The sequence below is a fragment of the Prionailurus viverrinus genome, chromosome B3, assembly GCF_022837055.1.
Source record: "Prionailurus viverrinus isolate Anna chromosome B3, UM_Priviv_1.0, whole genome shotgun sequence".
Classification (NCBI taxonomy): Eukaryota; Metazoa; Chordata; class Mammalia; order Carnivora; family Felidae; genus Prionailurus; species Prionailurus viverrinus.
In genome coordinates, this window is record NC_062566.1 from 41,108,321 (window position 1) to 41,127,876 (window position 19,556).

General features: G+C 37.8%; 1 protein-coding gene across 11 annotated transcripts in view; it reads right to left on the minus strand.

The window, feature by feature from the left end:
- RNF111 (ring finger protein 111) overlaps positions 1–19,556 on the minus strand; it is a 130,444-nt gene that overhangs the window by 75,874 nt on the left and 35,014 nt on the right. For 5 of the 11 annotated variants that reach the window (XM_047864062.1, XM_047864061.1, XM_047864058.1 and 2 more), the window contains exon 2: positions 18,378–18,480. The exons of 4 other annotated variants lie outside the window; for them this stretch is intronic. In XM_047864062.1, coding sequence (XP_047720018.1) covers positions 18,378–18,418 — 41 coding nt within the window. In that variant the 5' untranslated portion in view covers positions 18,419–18,480. Of the gene's footprint in view, positions 1–10,568; positions 10,649–18,377; positions 18,481–19,556 lie in introns of those variants that run through there. 2 more of the 11 variants (XM_047864060.1, XM_047864068.1) reach the window with 2 other exon arrangements.

The following is a 19,556-nucleotide window of genomic DNA, read 5'->3' on the forward strand; positions in this document are numbered from 1 at the left end:
GGAAATCCCTTAAACAAGGGAAGAGACAAATGAGTGAAGATGGAGCTTACCCTGCTTTCCAACTTCACCAGCCCCTCACCACTGCCAAAAACATCTCCAAAAATCTTACACTGGACTGCTGGGGAGGTAGAGGGAGGGAAATCTAAAGCTGGAACTACCATGTAAAAAGAAAAAGCTTACAACTGTCTGGTCACCCCACTGGGATAGCAAGGCATGAATCTGCATAAACTGGGAAATTATGTATAATTCATGGCATTTCTATAGAGAAATTACTGAATTCTTTCCAAACTACCACTGGGAATTGGGCAAATAAACATGTGTTTCCTGGGCTAAAATGTTCAGCAATCATGCTTTCATAGCCAATATGTACACAAAGCACACATGTTCCCGGGTATGTGTGTAAATGTATGTATGTTTTATCAATATTCTGTGACATAAAAAAAAATATTTTCTGACATAAAGAAAACCTATTATTAAATGAGTACAGTAAGGGAGTACACTTCAAAGCACTAGAAGTTACAGGATCTTAATCATTAAATATAATTACCTAAGTGGGAATTAAGACAAAACACTAAAATTAAGCCACCTTTTCCTTATACAAGCTAGGAAACCTGTGGTTCCAACTTTGACAACCTTGATTTGGTATTGGCCCATAAGAAATCACCATTAGGGGCCCCTGGGTGGCTCAGTCGGTTAAGTGCCTGACTCCTGACTTCAGCTCAGGTCATGATCTCACAGTCTGTGGGTTTGAGCCCCGCATCAAACTCTGTGCTGACAGAGTGAAGCCTGCTTGGGATACTGTCTCCCTCTCTCTCTGCCCCTCTTCTGCTTGCTCTCTCTCTCTCAAAATAAAAACAATTAAAAAAAGAAAGAAAGAAATCACCATTAGCTGGAATGTAGGCCAAATCAAACTATCCATGTGTTATGGATCTAACTGTGCATCTCCCCCCAATTCATATGCTGAAAGCCTAACCCCCAATACCATGAATAAAAGTATAAATAGGGTCTTTAAAGAGGTAGTTAAGATTAAATAAAGTTATATGGTGGGCTCTAATCCAATTTGACTGGTATAATTTACAAGAAAAGGAAATGTGGACACACACAGAGACTCAGGGAAAAGACCATGTGAAGATACAGCAGGAAGGTGGGTGGTCATCTGCAAACCAAGGAGACAGACTTCAGGAGTAACCAACCTGACCACACCTATTCTTGGACTTCTAGTCGACAGAACTGGGAGAAAACAGATTTATGTTGCTCAAGCCACCCAGTCTGAAATACTTTGTCATAGCAGCCCTATCAAAGTTACACACCATACAATAAACACTTCCTTAGTATTTTAAATATGCCAGACTGTCCCAAATATTCTAAATACAAAAGTGAAGAAGACATAATCTTGTCCTTAACAAGCTGGAGTCTAGCAGTTAGGGAAACATATCAGTAGGTAATTAAAATACAGTGTTATAATAGAGGTATGCACTGAAACAAATTGGAGTAGAGCCTAATTCAGTTCTAAAGAGGAGGGTATGTACACCAGGGAAGGTTTTCTAGGAAGAATAAAAGGAAAAAGAGTGAAGTGGGAAGAAATAAGACTTGATCACCCTGTTTTCCATGGCAGAGGTTCTCTGAATAAAACACATATTTAATGATGAAGTACACCTACAAATGTACAAAACCAGTTTTCTGAGAGACAACGTATGATGTTCTGATAAACAACATCTAATCTTCAAAAATGTCATTCTATTTCAACTATTTGTCTAGAATTATTGTTAGGAAGAAAAAGGAAAAATAAAATGACTTCTTGAGATATTTTTCAGCATTAAGAACGACTAAACAAAGGTCCAGATAATTACCAAATTTCCCCCAGAATTTGTTTCAATTTAATAATACAGGGAAGAATCCACAGTACCTAGAACCCTATATTCTCCCTTAATCTTGAACATGAACACTAAACTCCCTCCCTCTCACATCAGGCAGCAGTCTCACCTTCACTGACCTTTCAGTTGTGAGGGAACTATAAGCTATAATAGAAAGCTAAAACAGAATAAAGATTAATCCCAAAACTTGTCAAGAAATGTATCAATAATCAGCAATATAAAATGAGCCAACAACATGCATTCCAAAATTTGTTTTTAGCCATGGTTTCATGTGAAGACATAAGTGGAATATTCACTATATTCCCAACTGACACAAAGCTGAAAAGCAATGCCAACAAATTGGGCAATCTGGAAGAAATGGACAAATTCCGGAAACAGGAAGAAATAGGAAATCTGAACAGACCCATAACCCGTACAGAAACTGAATCAGTAATCAAAAATCTCCCAACAAACAAGAGTCCAGGACCAGATGGCTTTCCAGGGGAATTCTACCAAACATTTAAAGAGTTAACACCTATTCTTTTGAAGCTGTTCCACAAAACAGAAATGGAATGAAAACGTCCACTCATTCTATGAGGCCAACATTACCTTGATTCCAAAACCAGACAAAGACCCCACTGAAAAGGAAAACTATAGACCAGTTTCCCTGATGAACATGGATGCAAAAATTCTCAACAAGATACCAGCAAACTGGATCCAACAATACATGAAAAGAATTATTCACCATGATCAAGTGGGATTTATTCCTGGGATGCAAGGCTGGTTCCAATATCTGCAAATCTATCAATGTGATACATCACACTAATAAGAGAAAGGATAGATACATCACACTAATAAAAGAAAGGATAAGAACTACATGATCCTCTCAATAGATGCAAAAAAACCATTTGACAAATTACAGCATCCCTTCTTGATACAAACCATTAAGAAAGGAGGGATAGAAGGATCACACCTCAGGATCATAAAAGCCATATACAAAAAACGCACTAATATCATCCTCACTGGTAACCTGACAGCTTTCCCCCTAAGGTCAGGAACACGATAAGGACGTCCACTCTCACCACTGTTATTCAACATAGTGTTGGAAATCCTAGCCTCAACAATCAGACAACACAAAGAAATAAAAGGCATCCAAATGAGCAAGGAGGAAGTCAAACTTTTACTCTTCACAGACGACAGGATACTCTATGTGGAAAACCCAAAAGACTCCACCGAAAAACTACTAGAGCTGATACATGAATTCAGCAAAGTTTCAGAAATAAAGTCAGTTTACAGAAAGCGATTGCATTCCTATACACCAATAATGAAGCAACAGAAAGAGAAATCAAGGAACCGATCCCATTTACAATTGCACCAAAAACTGTAATATCCCTAGGAATAAACCTAATCAAGGAGGTGAAAAATCTATACACTGAAAAGTATAGAAAGCTTATGAAATCAATTGAAGAAGATGGATTGGAAGAACAAATATTGTTAAAATGTCCATACTATCCAAAGCAATCTACATATTTAATGTAATCCTATCAAAATAACACCAGCATTCTTCACAGAGCTAGAATAAACAATCCTAAAATTTGTATGAAATCAGAAAAGACCTGGAACAGACAAAGTAATGTTGAAAACAAAAATCAAAGCTGGAGGCATCACAATTCCACTTCAGGATGTAATACAAAGCTGTAATCATCAAGACAGTACAGTACTGGCACAAAAACAGACACTTAGATCAATAGAACAGAATACAGAACCCAAAAATGGACCCACAAACGTATGGCCAACTAATCTCTGACAAAGCAGGAAAGAATATACAATGGAATAAAGACATCTCTTCAGCAAGTGGTGTTGGAAGAACTGGACAGTGACTTGGAGAATGAACCTGGACCACTTTCTTAGACCACACACAAAAATAAACTCAAAATAGATTAAAGACCTAAACATAATACAGGAAGCCATCAAAATCCTAGAGGAGAAAGCAGGCAAAAACCTCTTTGACCTCGGCTGCAGCAATTTCTTACTTGACATGTCTCCAGAGGCAAGGGAAACAAAAGCAAAAATGAACTATGAGGACCTCAGTCAAGATAAAAAGCTTCTGCACGGCAAAGGAAACAATCAGCAAAACTAAAAGGCAACCAACCGAATGGGAGAAGATACCTGCAAATGACATATCAGATAAAGGGTTAGTATCCAAAATCTATAAAGAACTTATCAAAATCAACACCCAAAAACCAAATAATCCAGTGAAGAAACGGGCAAAAGACATGAATACACACTTTTCCAAAGAAGACATCCAGATGGCTAAGAGACCCATAAAAAAACTGTTCAATATCACTCATCCTCAGGGAAATACAAATCAAAACCACAATGAGATACCACCTCACACCTGTCAGAATGGATAAATTAACAACTCAGGCAACAACAGATGTTGGTGAGGATGCAGAGAAAGAGGAACCCTTTTGCACTGCTAGTGGGAATGCAAACTGGTGTAGCCACTCTGGAAAAGAGTCTAGAGGCTTCTCAAAAAATTAAAAATGGCACTACCCAATGACCCAGCAACTGCACTACCGGGTATTTATCCAAAAGATACAGGAGTGATGATTTGAAGGGCACATGCACCCTAATGTTTACAGCAGCACTATCAACAATAGCCAAAGTATGGAAAGAGCCCAAATGTCCATCAACGGATGAATGGATAAAGATATGGTATATATATACAACAGAGTATTACTCAGCGATCAAAAAGAACGAAATCTTGCTATCTGCAACAACGTGGAAGGAACTAAAGTGTATTATGCTAAGCAAAATAAGCCATCCAGAGAAAGACAAATACTATATGATTTCACTCATATGTGGAATCTAAGATACAAAACAGATGGACATAAAAGAAGGGAAGCAAAAATAATATAAAAATAGAGGAAGACAAACCATGTGAGGCTCTTATATACAGAGAACAAGCTGAGGGTTGCTGGAGGGGTCTTGAGTGGAGGGGAGGGCTAAAGGAGTGAGAGGCATGAAGGAGGACACTTGTTGGGGGACACCTGGGTGGTTCAGTCAGTTAAGTATCTGACTTCAGCTCAAGTCATGATCCCGCAGTTCATGGGTTTGGGCTCCACATCGGGCTCTGTGCTGACAGCTCAGTGCCTGGAGCCTGCTTCAGAGTCTGTGTCTCCCTCTCTCTCTGTCCCTCGCCCACTCACACTCTGGTGCTCTCTTTCTCTCTCAAAAACAAATAAACATTAAAAAAAATTTTTTTTAAAGTGGACACTTGTTAGGATGAGCACTGGGTATTATACGTAAGTGATGAATCACTAAATTCTATTAATTATTATTACACTATATGTTAACAAACTTGGATTTAAATTAAAAATAAATAAAATTAAAATTTTTAAAAACACAAAAAAAGGAAAAAAAAGCTGAAAAGTGTACTACATACAAATTGAGTGACAAAACTGAGATCTGAAAATAAAAGCTTAGAATAATTACCGAAATCATTAAAAATAAATAAATGTAAAATACTGCCACTAAATTTAGCTTATATACAGATAAAGACATAAAGGGGTATTTTGCTTGTTTGTTTTTACCTGAATAATTTGCCTGAAGTCAATAACTGGGTAATATTCAGAGATATTCATTCACAAATGCTCCAAGTTCTCTGTCTAGTTCTATAAAAAGAGTAAATGATACAACCATCTTTTTTCAAACTCATATGAAAGTTTTCTAGTCTGAATTTATCAAGTTTTCAAGACTTTTTTCATGAATCATCACCACCCACTGACTTTTGTAAAAGTTAAATAGAATAAAGCAAGTTCTACTATCATCTTTTGTCATAGAGATACCCTTGTAAAAATTATTCTCTAAATATAACCCTAAATTTGAGGAAATCTTCCCAAAACTAATAACATATAAAAGTAAAATGTATGACAATAACAAAAAGCATAGGAGGGGAGCAAAGAGAAGTAGACTGTGTTAAGTTTTTATATCATGTGAAATAGTCCATTATTCCTTGAAGACAAAAAGTGAAAAGTTAAAGATGTAGAGCATAAACCCCAGAGCAACCACAAAAGATAAAAAATAAAACAAGTTTGGCTAATAAACCAAAAGTGAAAACAAAATATAACACACACACCAAAAAAAAAAAAAAAAAAAGCCAAAAAACTAAAAAACAAAAAACAGAAAACAAAAAAACAAAACAAACAAAAAGAAACTCAACCCCGAAAGAGGAGACATGCGAAGGAAAACAAAATACAGAACAGATGGGAGAAATAGAAAACAAACAGCAAGATGATGGATTAAAACCTAACTGTAACAAAACAGGGTGGTAGTGGCATAAGGATAGACTGGAGAGTCCAGAAATAGACTCATACATGTCATCAAATGATTTTCAATAAGGGTGCCAAGATACTAGCAAAGGAATACAGTTTTCAACAAATGGTGGTGGAAAAACTGGTGAACCATGTGGAAAAAACTTAACCTCTGCACCTCACACCAGACACAAAAATTAACTCAAAGGGAATCACAGACTGGGGTGTCTGGGTGGCTCAGTCGGTTAAGCATTTGACTCTTGATTTTGGTTCAGGTCATGATCTTATGGTTTGAGCGATAGAGCCCCAAGTCAGGGTTTGCACTGATAGAGCAGAGCCTGCTTGGGAATCTCTCTCTCTCCCTTTCTGCTCCTCCTCCACTCACATGGGCACACATGCACGCAATCACTCTCCCTCTCTCTCAAAATGTATAAATAAACTTAAAAAAAAAAAAAAAAAAGGATGACAGACTTAGACCTAAAAGCTAAACCTTAGGGGCCCCTGGGTGGTTCAGTCAAACATCTGACTTCAGCTCAGGTCATGATCTGACGTTTTGTGGGTTCGAGCCTTGCTGAACGCTGTGCCAACAGCTCAGAGCCTGAAGCCTGCTTCAGATTCTGTGTCTTCCTCTCTCTCTGCCCCTCCCCTCCTTGCTTGCATGCGTGTGCATGCGCATGTGCTTTCTCTCTCTCTCTCAAAAAACAAATTCAGGAAAAAAATAAGCTAAACCTTAAATTTCTAAAAGAAACATAGCAAAAGATAAATGTCATCATACCATGAACAAAGGTCTCATAGAACACAAACAGCACCACTCAATTTTTATAAATTGATAAATTACAAGTGCAGTGGCCCAGTCGGTTAAGCGACTGACTCTTGATTTTGACTTAGATCATGATCTCACAGCTCATAGGTTCAAGTCCCGTGTCAGGCTCTGTGCTGACAGTGCAGACCCTACTTGGGATTCATTCTCTCTCTCTCTCTCTCTCTCTCTCTCTCTCTCTCTCTCTGCCCCTCCCCTGCTTGTGCTCTCTCTCTCAAAATAAATACACTTTTAAAATAAATTGAAAAGGCAAGGGAATTAAAAGCAAAAGTGAATTACTGGGACCTTATGAAGATAAAAAGCTTCTGCACAGCCAAGGAAACAACCAACAAAACTAAAAGGCAACCAACGGAATGGGAAAAGATATTCGCAAATGACATATCGGACAAAGGGCTAGTATCCAAAATCTATAAAGAGCTCACCAAACTCCACACCCGAAAAACAAATAACCCAGTGAAGAAATGGGCAGAAAACATGAATAGACACTTCTCTAAAGAAGACATCCGGATGGCCAACAGGCACATGAAAAGATGTTCAGCGTCGCTCCTTATCAGGGAAATACAAATCAAAACCACACTCAGGTATCACCTCACGCCAGTCAGAGTGGCCAAAATGAACAAATCCGGAGACTATAGATGCTGGAGAGGATGTGGAGAAACGGGAACCCTCTTGCACTGTTGGTGGGAATGCAAATTGGTGCAGCCGCTCTGGAAAGCAGTGTGGAGGTTCCTCAGAAAATTAAAAATAGACCTACCCTATGACCCAGCAATAGCACTGCTAGGAATTTATCCAAGGGATACAGGAGCACTGATGCATAGGGCCACGTGTACCCCAATGTTCATAGCAGCACTCTCAACAATAGCCAAATTATGGAAAGAGCCTAAATGTCCATCAACTGATGAATGGATAAAGAAATTGTGGTTTATATACACAATGGAATATTACGTGGCAATGAGAAAAAATGAAATATGGCCTTTCGTAGCAACGTGGATGGAACTGGAGAGTGTGATGCTAAGTGAAATAAGCCATACAGAGAAAGACAGATACCATATGGTTTCACTCTTATGTGGATCCTGAGAAACTTCACAGGAACCCATGGGGGAGGGGAAGGAAAAAAAAAAAAAAGAGGTTAGAATGGGAGAGAGCCAAAGCATAAGAGACTTAAAAACTGAGAACAAACTGAGGGTTGATGGGGGGTGGGAGGGAGGAGAGGGTGGGTGATGGGTATTGAGGAGGGCACCTTTTGGGATGAGCACTGGGTGTTTTATGGAAACCAATTTGTCAATAAATTTCATAAAAAAAAAAAAAATAAAAAAAATAAAATAAAATAAATTGAAATACTAAACTTCATCAAACTGAAAATCTGCTCTTCACAGATACCATTAAGAAAACAAAAAAGCACCATTAAAACAAAAAAGCAAGGTAACAAGCTAAATACAAAAAATTAAAAAAAAAAACCATTTACATAAGTGTAATTTGTATGTATATAAATACGTACACATAAGTTGAATATATGCAAAACTCTTTCATCTTAAGAGAAGCCCACCCAAAAAAAATTTGTCAAAAGATATACACATGGACAATGAGTACATGAAAAAATGCTTGATATCTTCAGTCATCAGGAAAATGCAAATTAAAACCGCAATGAGATAAAACTACACACCCAATAAAAGGCTAAATTTTTTAGACCAAAACCACCAAAGGTTAACAAGGATGTGGCACAAATGGAACTCCAAGTGCAGATCTTTGGTAGCTTCTAATAAAGTCACACATACATCTAACCTATGATCTAGTAATTTCACACCTAGGTTTGAAAACATAGGTATACAAAAAAAATTTGTATGTGAATGTTCATAGCTTTACTCATAACAACCAAAAATTTGGGAAAAAATGGATCAACAAGGATATATAAAACTAGGATATATAAAAATCAACTAGGATATATAAAAAATTATGATATATAAATACCAAACTGCAGCAACAATGACAGTAACAGAATGAACCACTGATACAAGTAATATTATGGGTAAATCTCAAAAACATCCTGCTAAGGGAAAGAAATCAGATATAAAGTATATAATTCCATATATATGAAGTTATAGAATAGTCCAATCCAATCTAAGGTAAAGGCAAATTAAAACTGGTTGTGTTCTACAAAGGATTAAAGGGTAGGAGAAACAACTAAGTAGGGGGTACATGAGGGAACTTTCTGAAGTGTTGGTGTTCTATTTCTTCATAAGGATTTGGGTTCGCAAACAAACTTTTGGCAAAACTTAAATCATACACTTAAAATTTATGCATTTCACTGTATGTAAATTTTACTATAAAAACAAAGAATTACACGAGTATTCAAGTTTAGTTAATGATATGGAAGCTGAATTTGTTTGGGGATAAGATGCACTGATATCTAGGGGCACCTGGGTGGCTCAATCGGTTTAAGCATCCTACTTCGGCTCAGGTCATGATCTCACAGCTCATAGTGAGTTCAAGCTCCGCGTCGGGCTCTGTGCTGACAGCTCAGAGCCAGGAGCCTCTCAGATTCTGTCTCTCTCTCTCTGCCCCTCCCCTGCTCACACTCTGTCTCTCAAAAATAAATAAACATTAAAAAAAATTAAAAAAAAAAAAGCACCGATTTCAGCAATTTACTTTAAAACACATAACAAGGGCACCTGGGTGACTTAGTGTGTTGACTCTTGATTTTGGCTCAGATCACGATCTCACAGTTGTGGGATCAAGCCCCACAGTGGGCTCTGTGCTGGCAGCACAATAACAGAACAGCACAGAACCTGCTTGGAATTCTCTCTCTCTCTCTCTCTCTCTCTCTCTCTCTCTCTCTCTGCACTCCACCCCTGCTGGGTCACTCGCTCTCTCACAAAATAAACTTATAAATTCATAAACTCATGAATAAATAAATCATAAAAACAAACCACCAACCAGTAAGCATGACTGAAAGATGGTTAGAAGAATGAATAGATGGACAGGTGATAAAACAAAAAACAGCAAGCCATTAATTACAGAATGTAGGTGATGGGGAAATGGGCATCGGGCTTTGTGCTGACAGCTCAGAGCCTGGAGCCTGTTTCGGATTCTGTATCTCCCTCTCTCTGACCCTCCCCTGTTCATGCTCTGTCTCTGCCTGTCTCAAAAATAAATAAAACGTTAAAAAAAAATTAAAGAAAAAAAAAAAGACCTCAAGTGGAGAATAAGGATAAAGGCAAATCAGAGGAATGGCAGGCAGGAAGGTGGTTATGAAAATAAGATGGTTAGGGGCACCTGGGTGGCTCAGTCGGTTAAGCGTCTGACTTTGGCTCAGGTCATGATCTCGAGGTTCATGAGTTCAAGCCCCATGTTGGGCTCTGTGCTGACAGCTCAGAACCTCGAGCGTGCTTCACACTGTGTGTGTGTCTCTCTCTGCCCTCCCCCGCTCATGCCTCTGTCTCTCTCTCTCAAAAGTAAATAAACATTAAAAAAAAAAAAATCATCCTGGCAAAAAAAAAATCCACAAGCTTCCCGTTTTCTCTCTTTCTTTTTTTGGGGGGGAGAGGGGGGTAGGCCTTTAATCCTCTTAGGTACACCCACCTCAAGTTAGTCTATGTTACTCAAATGAACCTCAATTCCTCTTGAAGATCATATCAAAACCCTGGGGGCACCTGTGTGGCTCAGACTGTTAAGAGTCAAACTCTTGGTTTCAGCTCAGCCCAGGCTCAGCTCATGATCTCATAACCATGAGATGGAGATGTCACTCCATGCTGACAGAACAAAGCCTGCTTGGAATTCTCTCTCCCTCTCTCTCTTCCCCTCCTCCCACTTGCACTTTCTCTCTCTCTCAAAATAAGTAAGAAAACATTAAAAAACAAAACAAAAACCCCTGAACTGTAACAAAATAACAAAATAAATACAAATGAAACAAAAAACTAGATTAGGAAAGATGGCAGCTGGCTGAGAATGTAGGATCTAATGTGGTGAGCAAAACTGCCCAAGGAAACAATTTCTCCTCGGATAAAGTCCAACAAGTTTATTAAACAAAATTTGTTTTTGCTCTTCCTGTATCATTTGGGTCAAAATATGTAAGCTGGAGGATATTAAGAACATGTTCTAAAGAACTAAGAGTCATAAGGAGAAAAAACAGAGTTACTTACATTCTAATGATTGAAGGTAAAGACATACTGAAAACTGGATTAGGAAAAACACCTCTGGGTAGAGAGCACACCCTTAATGTGAATTCAACAATATGAAAACAACGAAAAAATAATTTAAACCATGTAGATTATGCTTGCAATTCTGCTCAATAATTATATACCCAAATGAACACAAGAAAGATAAAATTTTACCATTCTCTAGTTGGTCTCACTTCCCATGTGCCTCTCGTGATATAAACATTTTACTGTGCTGTCAGATTCTAATGTTAAGAGCCATTTATTTTTCCCACAACATGAACCATAAACACAGCCTACTACTTCTTCTAGTGTTTAACAATGAAATGTGATTTGTTCCAATACTAAAGGAAAAACAGGATACACTGGACTCTAAGAGACTGTATGTCTATATTTTATGGCCAACTTTAGGGATTTCCAAGGTTATTTTGACTGACATTTTTGCCTACCTTGGGTCTGTGTATTCTGACAGCAAAGTGAAAATCCTAGTGGCGAGAACTAAAATAGCAAGCCTATTAGACAACTGAGGATACTAGTATGGAGAAACCAAGGATTCACGATCCTCTATGCTAATGTCAGCCACCTTATTCAACAAACCCTTTTTGGCTGTTTTGCTACTAGCCACTGCGCAAGGTCATAATTAAGAAGATAGTTAAGATACTATTCTATCCCCCAAAAATCTCACATTCTGGGTAAATATAGTAATCTTAACCCCAATGTGGACTTCCATACATGTAAGTCTAGCCTAGACACATTTACTTGTATACTTTATGGGCAATCTTTAGAATTTTGGTTTCCATATATATATGAGTTCTTCCTGTTAGAGATAATCAGAAAAAAGAGCAACTGAAGATTAATAAAAATGACAGGAAAGAAAAGAAAAAAAATTTTTTAAGTATTTATTTTTGGGAGAGAGAACAATCAGGAAAGCATGTGCACACAGGCTGTCAGAGCAGAGCCCTACGTGGGACTCTAACTCACAAACCATGAGATCATGACCCAAATGGAAATCAAGAGTAGGACACTTAACCAACTGAGCCACCCAGGCACCCTGAAAAGAAAACATATTTTAAATTGAAGCTTGTTCAAGATAAAGGAAGATGACCGAAATTAAGTCCAGGCCTTAGAACTGCTATCTAGAACTCCTATTTGTGAAGAAAAATATTCATTCACATGGGAATAAAATGGGTCATTTCAAGAGTTTAAAAAGAATGATGTACTCTGTGATGGCAAATCACAGGATAAATACAAGTTAGGTAATCCAAACTTTTTCCATCCAAGCCCCTGGGATCAGATCAGAATCTGGAAACATTAACTAGGCAACAGAAACTAATTTTACAGTAGCTTATTAATATTTTAGAAGATATACTACCATTGATAATATATTAGCTACCATTTATTCAGTTTACTATTTTCATTCAACAAGTATTTACTGAGAGTCTATTATAATGTGGCCACTGTTGTAGGCACTGGGATCAGCAGCCATGAGCAGGATATAGAGTCTTTGCTTTCATGAAAATTAGATGCAAATGAGGACAAACAAGGCACAAGTAGACAATCATGATAATTTTTGAGAGAAATTTGTGCTATTAAGAAAATAAAACAAAGAGGAAAAGCTGACCATCAGTGGGCTCCTCACTAAGAAGCTAAAGACCTGAAATATGAGAAGGAAGAAGCCACCAGTCAGCCACAGCACACAGTGCTAAAGGAAGAGCATTCCTAGCAGAGGAAACAATAAAAGAAAGATCATGTGGCAGGAAGAGGCCTAACAAACAACAGAAAGAAGGGGAGGGGAGGAAAGAAAGATGGTACACAAGATGGTTCAGAGACGGTCAAGGGCCAGATCAGGTAAGGTCTGTTACGGAACCACGTGCCATGCTTTTATTTCATTTTATCCTCACTAAAAACTATTATCTCAAAGGAACTAAGGATTATAGAAAGTTAGGCAACTTGCTCAAAGTCTAACACACACATCTGGATCTTAATTCTGACAGAAGTTGATGGTTTTGGTCTTTCACATTTTAAAAATTAAATATATAGTTATGCACGCTTTCATATGTTCACTCATGACTCTGGTTCCAATGACATTATTTTTATATAAGATTATGTTACTCAGCCACAATTTCTTCTATTTTCCTTGGAGATTTTTGGAACTTAGCCTCCACAGTGGGAGAATGCTAAAGGTCTATTAAAATGGAGTAACTGAGGGGTGCCTGGGTGGCTCAGTCAATTAAGCATCTGACTTTGGCTCAGGTCATGATCTCGAGGTTCATGAGTTCAAGCCCCACATTGGGCTCTGTGCTGACAACTGAGAGCCTAGAGCCTGCCTCTGATTCTGTGTCTCCCTCTCTCTCTGCCCCTCCCCAATTTGCACTCTGTCTCCTCTCTCTCTCTAAAATAAATAAAACATTTAAAAACTTAAAAAAAAAAAAAAAAAGGAGGCGCCTGGGTGGCTCAGTCGGTTAAGCGGCAGTCGGTTAAGCGGCCGACTTCAGCTCAGGTCATGATCTCACAGTCCGTGAGTTCGAGCCCCACATCGGGCTCTGTGCTGACAGCTCAGAGCCTAGAGCCTGTTTCGGATTCTGTGTCTCCCTCTCTCTGACCCTCCCCTGTTCATGCTCTGTCTCTGCCTATCTCAAAAATAAATAAAACGTTAAAAAAAAAAGACCTCAAGTGGAGAATAAGGATAAAGGCAAATCAGAGGAATGGCAGGCAGGAAGGTGGTTAGGGGCACCTGGGTGGCTCAGTCGGTTAAGCGTCTGACTTTGGCTCGGGTCAAGATCTCAAGGTTCATGAGTTCAAGCCCCATATCGGGCTCCATGCTGACAGCTCAGAACCTGGAGCCTGCTTCAGATTCTGTTGACTCCCTCTCTCTCTGCCCTTCCCTGGCTTGCACACCCTCTCTCTCTCCCTCACTCTCTCTCTCGCTCTCAAAACTAAATAAACATTAAAAATTAAAAAAAAAAAAAGATGGTTAGCTATTGGTTTTTTTAACAACCAAAATTCTCTACATATTCTCTCAGATTTATAGAGTTTAGTAAAGCAGTCTGTGTTTGACCTATTCCTCCTCTTTTCATTTTATGATGACCAAAAAACTTTTTTTTTTTTTAATGTTTATTCTTGAGACAGAGAGAGACAGAGCATGAATGGGGGAGGGTCAGAGAGAGAGGGAGACACAGAATCTGAAGCAGGCTCCAGGCTCTGAGCCGTCAGCACAGAGCCCGACCTCACGGACCGTGAGATCATGACCTGAGCCGAAGTCGGACGCTTAACCGGCTGAGCCACCCAGGTGCCCCCCAAAAAATTTTTTAAGTATAGTTGACAATGTAACATTAGTTGCAGGCCTACAGCAAAGTGATTCAATCTCTCTGTGTTATGCTATGTTCACCACAAGATGCTGCCATCTGTCATATGATGCTATATAATACCATTGACTATATTCCCTATTCTGTACCTTTTTATTCCTATGACTTATTCATTCTATAACTGGAAGCCTGTATCTCCCACTCCCCTTCACCCATTTTGTCCATCCCCACCTCTCCCCTCTGGCAACCACCAGTTTGTTCTCTTTACTTATAGGCCTGATTCTGCTTTTTCTTTATTCATTTGTTTTATTTTTTAGATTCTACATATAAGTGAAATCATATGGTATTTGTCTTTCTTTGTCTTATTTCACTTAGCATAACATCCTCTAGATCAATCCATGTTGTCACAAATGGCAAAATCTCATCCCTTTTTTATGGCTGTATAAGATTCCATAAAATGGCCATTTTTATCTGATACTATATACAGAGTTTAAAGAAATGTGATTTCACAGAAAATACAATCAAATCTGTGACACTCTGCAGATGTTCTGTAATAAAAGTATTACATCACATGATTTTCTTCACTTAATGACTACTTTCTATTAAAGAACACAGTTGTTAAAGTAGACTTAGACTTTGTAAAATGAACCTATTTACATGTGTACTTTTTCACATATTTAAACATGATTCTACCACTAAGAGTTGAGAAGAGCCAATTTTCGTATCAACAATGTAACTTGCTGCTGGTATTTATCAAAAACAAAAGTTCACATTTTGTTTAAACATGGTAAATTATACATGTAGCTTTGTCTCAAATTTCCTTGCAATCCCCACTAAATGAAAAAATATTTTAATTCACCAAAAAAGAAAAGGAGCTAACAACAAGAAAGAGCAACAAAATCTTATCTGACAACAACTCCTAAAAGAGAACAGGAAAAAAAAAAAAAATGACTAAGATGTCATGAAAACTAACACAAAAATATTTCTTAAAACTGAAGGACATAAGCCCTTGCTACCTCCATCCTCAGAAATCACCATTCTCCTCATCCACTCCACTCCAGTCACAACAGCTTCTTGGCTTTTCCTTGAGCAGGCCAAGTATGCTATGCTATTTAATCTGCCCGAAATGCTTGTCCCCCAGATAGCCACAAGGATCTCACTTGTTTCCTTTCAGTCTGTGCTAAAAATGTTTCCTTGTCCTTGAGACCATCCCTGATCATCTTACATTTAAAAAGTTAACCTCACTCCTGTCTTCTTTTACCAGCTCAGTTATTGCCATAATCACCATATGTTTTCCCAATAGAGCCTAGTCTTTGTTTTCACCATTATTATGTGCCCCAAAGCTTAGAACACAGAGTTGGTATTCAATAAATACGTGTTGAGTTATTACTTAAAATAACCTAAAGTTGTGACACAACTATATCAAAAGAAAGGGTGAAGAAAGAAGTGTGGATTTCTTTTCCATAAGAAGATAACTGGCACAGCAAGGCTCAAACATTCTGACTTGTGAACCCCTTTAGACTCTTAAAAATAATTGAGAATCTCCCAAAACTTTAAATTCTAGGTTATAGTTAATACAGTATTAGAAAATAAAATTAATGCTTAAAAATTTATTTTTTAAAAACAGCAACAGTAAGTCTATTACATGCTAATATTAAGTAACATCTCTTCAAAAAAGTTAAAGAGTAGCACTATTACACATTTGTGCTAATCTCTTTAATGTCTAACTTAATAGAAGAAACTTGGATTCTTAAATCTGATTCTGTATCCTATCTAATAAGAAATCCAGCTTTTGGGCGCCTGGGTGGCTCAGTCGGCTGAGCGTCTGACTTCAGCTCAGGTCATGATCTCATGGTCCATGAGTATGAGCCCCACGTTGGGCTCTGTGCTGACAGCTCAGAGCCTGAAGCCTGCTTTGGATTCTGTGTCTCCCTCTCTCTGCCCCTCCCCCACTCACCCTCCTCTCTGTCTATCTCTCTCTCAAAAATAAATATAAACATAAAAAAAAAAAAAAGAAACCCAGCTTCACACAAATATGTACTTAAAAGAGAAGAATATCTTGGGGCACCTGGGTGGCTCAGTAGGTTAACCATCTGACTCTTGATTTTGGCTCGGGTCATGATCTAGAAATTCGTGGGTTTGAGCCCCACATCAGGCTCCACAGCTAGCAGCACAGAGCTTGCTTAGGATTCTCTCTCTCTCTGCCTCTCTCTCTGCCCCCCACCACCCTGCTCGCACTCTTTCAAAATAAATAAACTTTAAAAAAAAAAAAAAAGAGTATCTTTAATAACTTTGTCAGATAAGTGTATACACTATTTTTTGATATTAACCCAAAACAAAACTTAGTAATTATAATTTTGTAAAGGTTACCTGTAATGTTGAATCTGATAACTTATCAATGAAACTTCTTATCATTTCATTAACTATCTATTGATTTATCTTGCACTTAAATAGATCTTTCACACATACATGATTTTGTAATATCATGCACAGGTCATTAGAAAAGTTGGTCCACAAAGTTATGAATATCTTCCAAACACTGACACATTTCATTATATAATAGTCATTTTATACACATTTTGTTAATATCACCATCAATTTCATCAAAAAGGTCCTAAGAAGCTGCCAAACTCATAGTGGCAGATATGTATTCCAAAATTCTAATTTTTGCTTGAAAGCCTTAATTTTATCTTGGCAATAATTTCTGTCAGTTGTTTTCCCTCACTTCATTTATTTTTGAGAAAACATACACAAATACCCAAGTTTAAGTAACTACAGTTTTCATTCTTTCAAGTAAAAATACAGTTCCATTAAAAAAAAGCAACTAAGTTTGCTAGTTCATCCTGCAACTCAATCACACAAGTACTTTTCTTCAAGACAAGCATAATTTGGGATGAAGCAAAAGTGCCTTACAACATTCTCATTTTATCACATGAAATATTAAAAAGAAAAAAAATATTAAAAAGACATGTACTCAAGGGTCAAGATTAATAAAACAGGTTTTACTGCTTTATAAAGAACTTTGTTAAAAGAAACTGGTTTTATTTCTGTTTTTTTCATGGTTTTCATTCTTAAATGAAACTGGCTTTGTAAATGTGTAGTAATGAAAAATATGATGACTATTAGTACAGTTTTAGCCACGGTCTTAATATGCACTGCAGGGCCAGCAGTTTTGCCCATCACTGTTTGTACTATCACTGCAAATGCCAACATAGTTAAGTAGTGAAGAAGAACTTACTATTATCAAATAGTTTCATTCAACCCAGTCAATTTGCTGAAACACTTGCAGACCTCCCCACAAGAGGCCATACTGCTGTGCTGTATACATATAAAATAGTAAGAGGAGATAGATCTTCAGGGAAAAGAAGAGGGATGGCAAGAAAATTTATTTTTCTGTGTATACCCTTCGTATCTTATGAATTTGGTACCCTGTGTATTGTTTTTATCTTTAAAACTTAAATATATTTTTTAAAAAACAAAATCACTGACATCAAAAGTAACTAAGCAGATATGTAAGCATACTATAAGAAATATGATAGTAATACCAGAAAAAAAAAAAAAAAAAACCTCTTAGGAGTTCGACTTCAGCTCGGGTAATGATCTCACAGTTTGTGGATTTGGACCCGCTGTGCTGACAGCTCAGAGCCTGGCGCCTGCTTTGGATTCTGTGTCTTCCTCTCTCTGCCCCTCCCCCACTCACGCTCTGACTCTCTCTCAAAAATGAACAAACATTAAAAAAATTTTTAAACCATGTACATATATTAATTGCCTCAAAAATTAACTGGTTAAAAACCATTCAAATTATTGTCTGGTATCTTGGTGGCTGCTCCTGCTTGGGGCCATCCCTCACCTAAGGCAGGAAGATGGTGGCTGCAAAGAAGACAAAAAAAGTCACTGGAGTCAATTACCTCTAGTCTCCAACTACTTACGAAAAGTGGAAGTATGTACTGGGGTATAAGCAGCTGAACATGATCGGACATGGCAAAGCAAAACTGATGATCCTCGCCAACAACTGCCCAGCCTTGAGGTAATCTGAAATAGATTATTACACCATGTTTGGCCAAAACTGGTGTCTATCACTAGAGTGGCAATAACACTGAACTGGGCACAGCATGTGGGAAATACTACAAAGTATGCACACTGGCTATCATTGACCCAGGTGATTCTGGTATCATTAGAAGCATGCCAGAACAGACTGGTGAACAGCAAATCACACAAAATTTTCCTTAAATAAAACTGGCCAGAGCTTGTTTTAAAAAACAAAAAGCCCAAAATACTGTCTGGAAAAATACTTACCAATCAGGGTTAAAAAATAAATAAATAAAGCAAATACCCACACACAGGTGAGAAAATGGCTATGAGACATACCTTGTAACAATATCCAGAAAAATGTCCATGTATTTCCACTCATATTTGAAACATTATTCTATATTATAATTAAAAATCTCATTTAAAAACCTAGTTAAGGGGTGCCTGGGTGGCTCAGTCGGTTCAGTGTCTGACTTCGGTCATGATCTCGTGGTCTGAGTTTGAGCCCCACGTTGGGCTCTGTGCTAACAGTTCAGAGTCTGGTGCCTGCTTCAGATTCTGTGTCTCCCTCTCTCTCTGCCCCTCCCCAGCTCATGCTCTGTCTCTCTCTCTCTCTCAAAAATAAATAAACATTAAAAAATAATAATAATAAATAAATAAATAAAATAAAAGGCTAGTTAAAAAGCAACAATTTCCTTCAGACTAGAATATCTGATGACTTAGTTAAAAACAATGAGGTATGCACACCTTGTCATTTTTAATTTTTTTTTTTTTAATGCTTATTTATTCTTCAAGAGAGAGGATGAGCAGGGAAGAGGCAGAGAGAGGGAGACACAGAATCCGAATCAGGCCCGAGGAAGCTGTCAGCACAGAGCCCGACACAGGGCTCGAACCCACGAACTGCAATATCATGACCTGAGCCGAAGTCCGGAGCCCAACCAACTGAGCCACCCAGGCACCCCTACACCTTGTCATTTTTAACAGTTAAGTGATTAAACCCTCAACATATGAAATGTAACACAAAGTAAAATAATATTTTTTTTCTATTTCATTTGATCATAATTAAGATCAAATCAGAA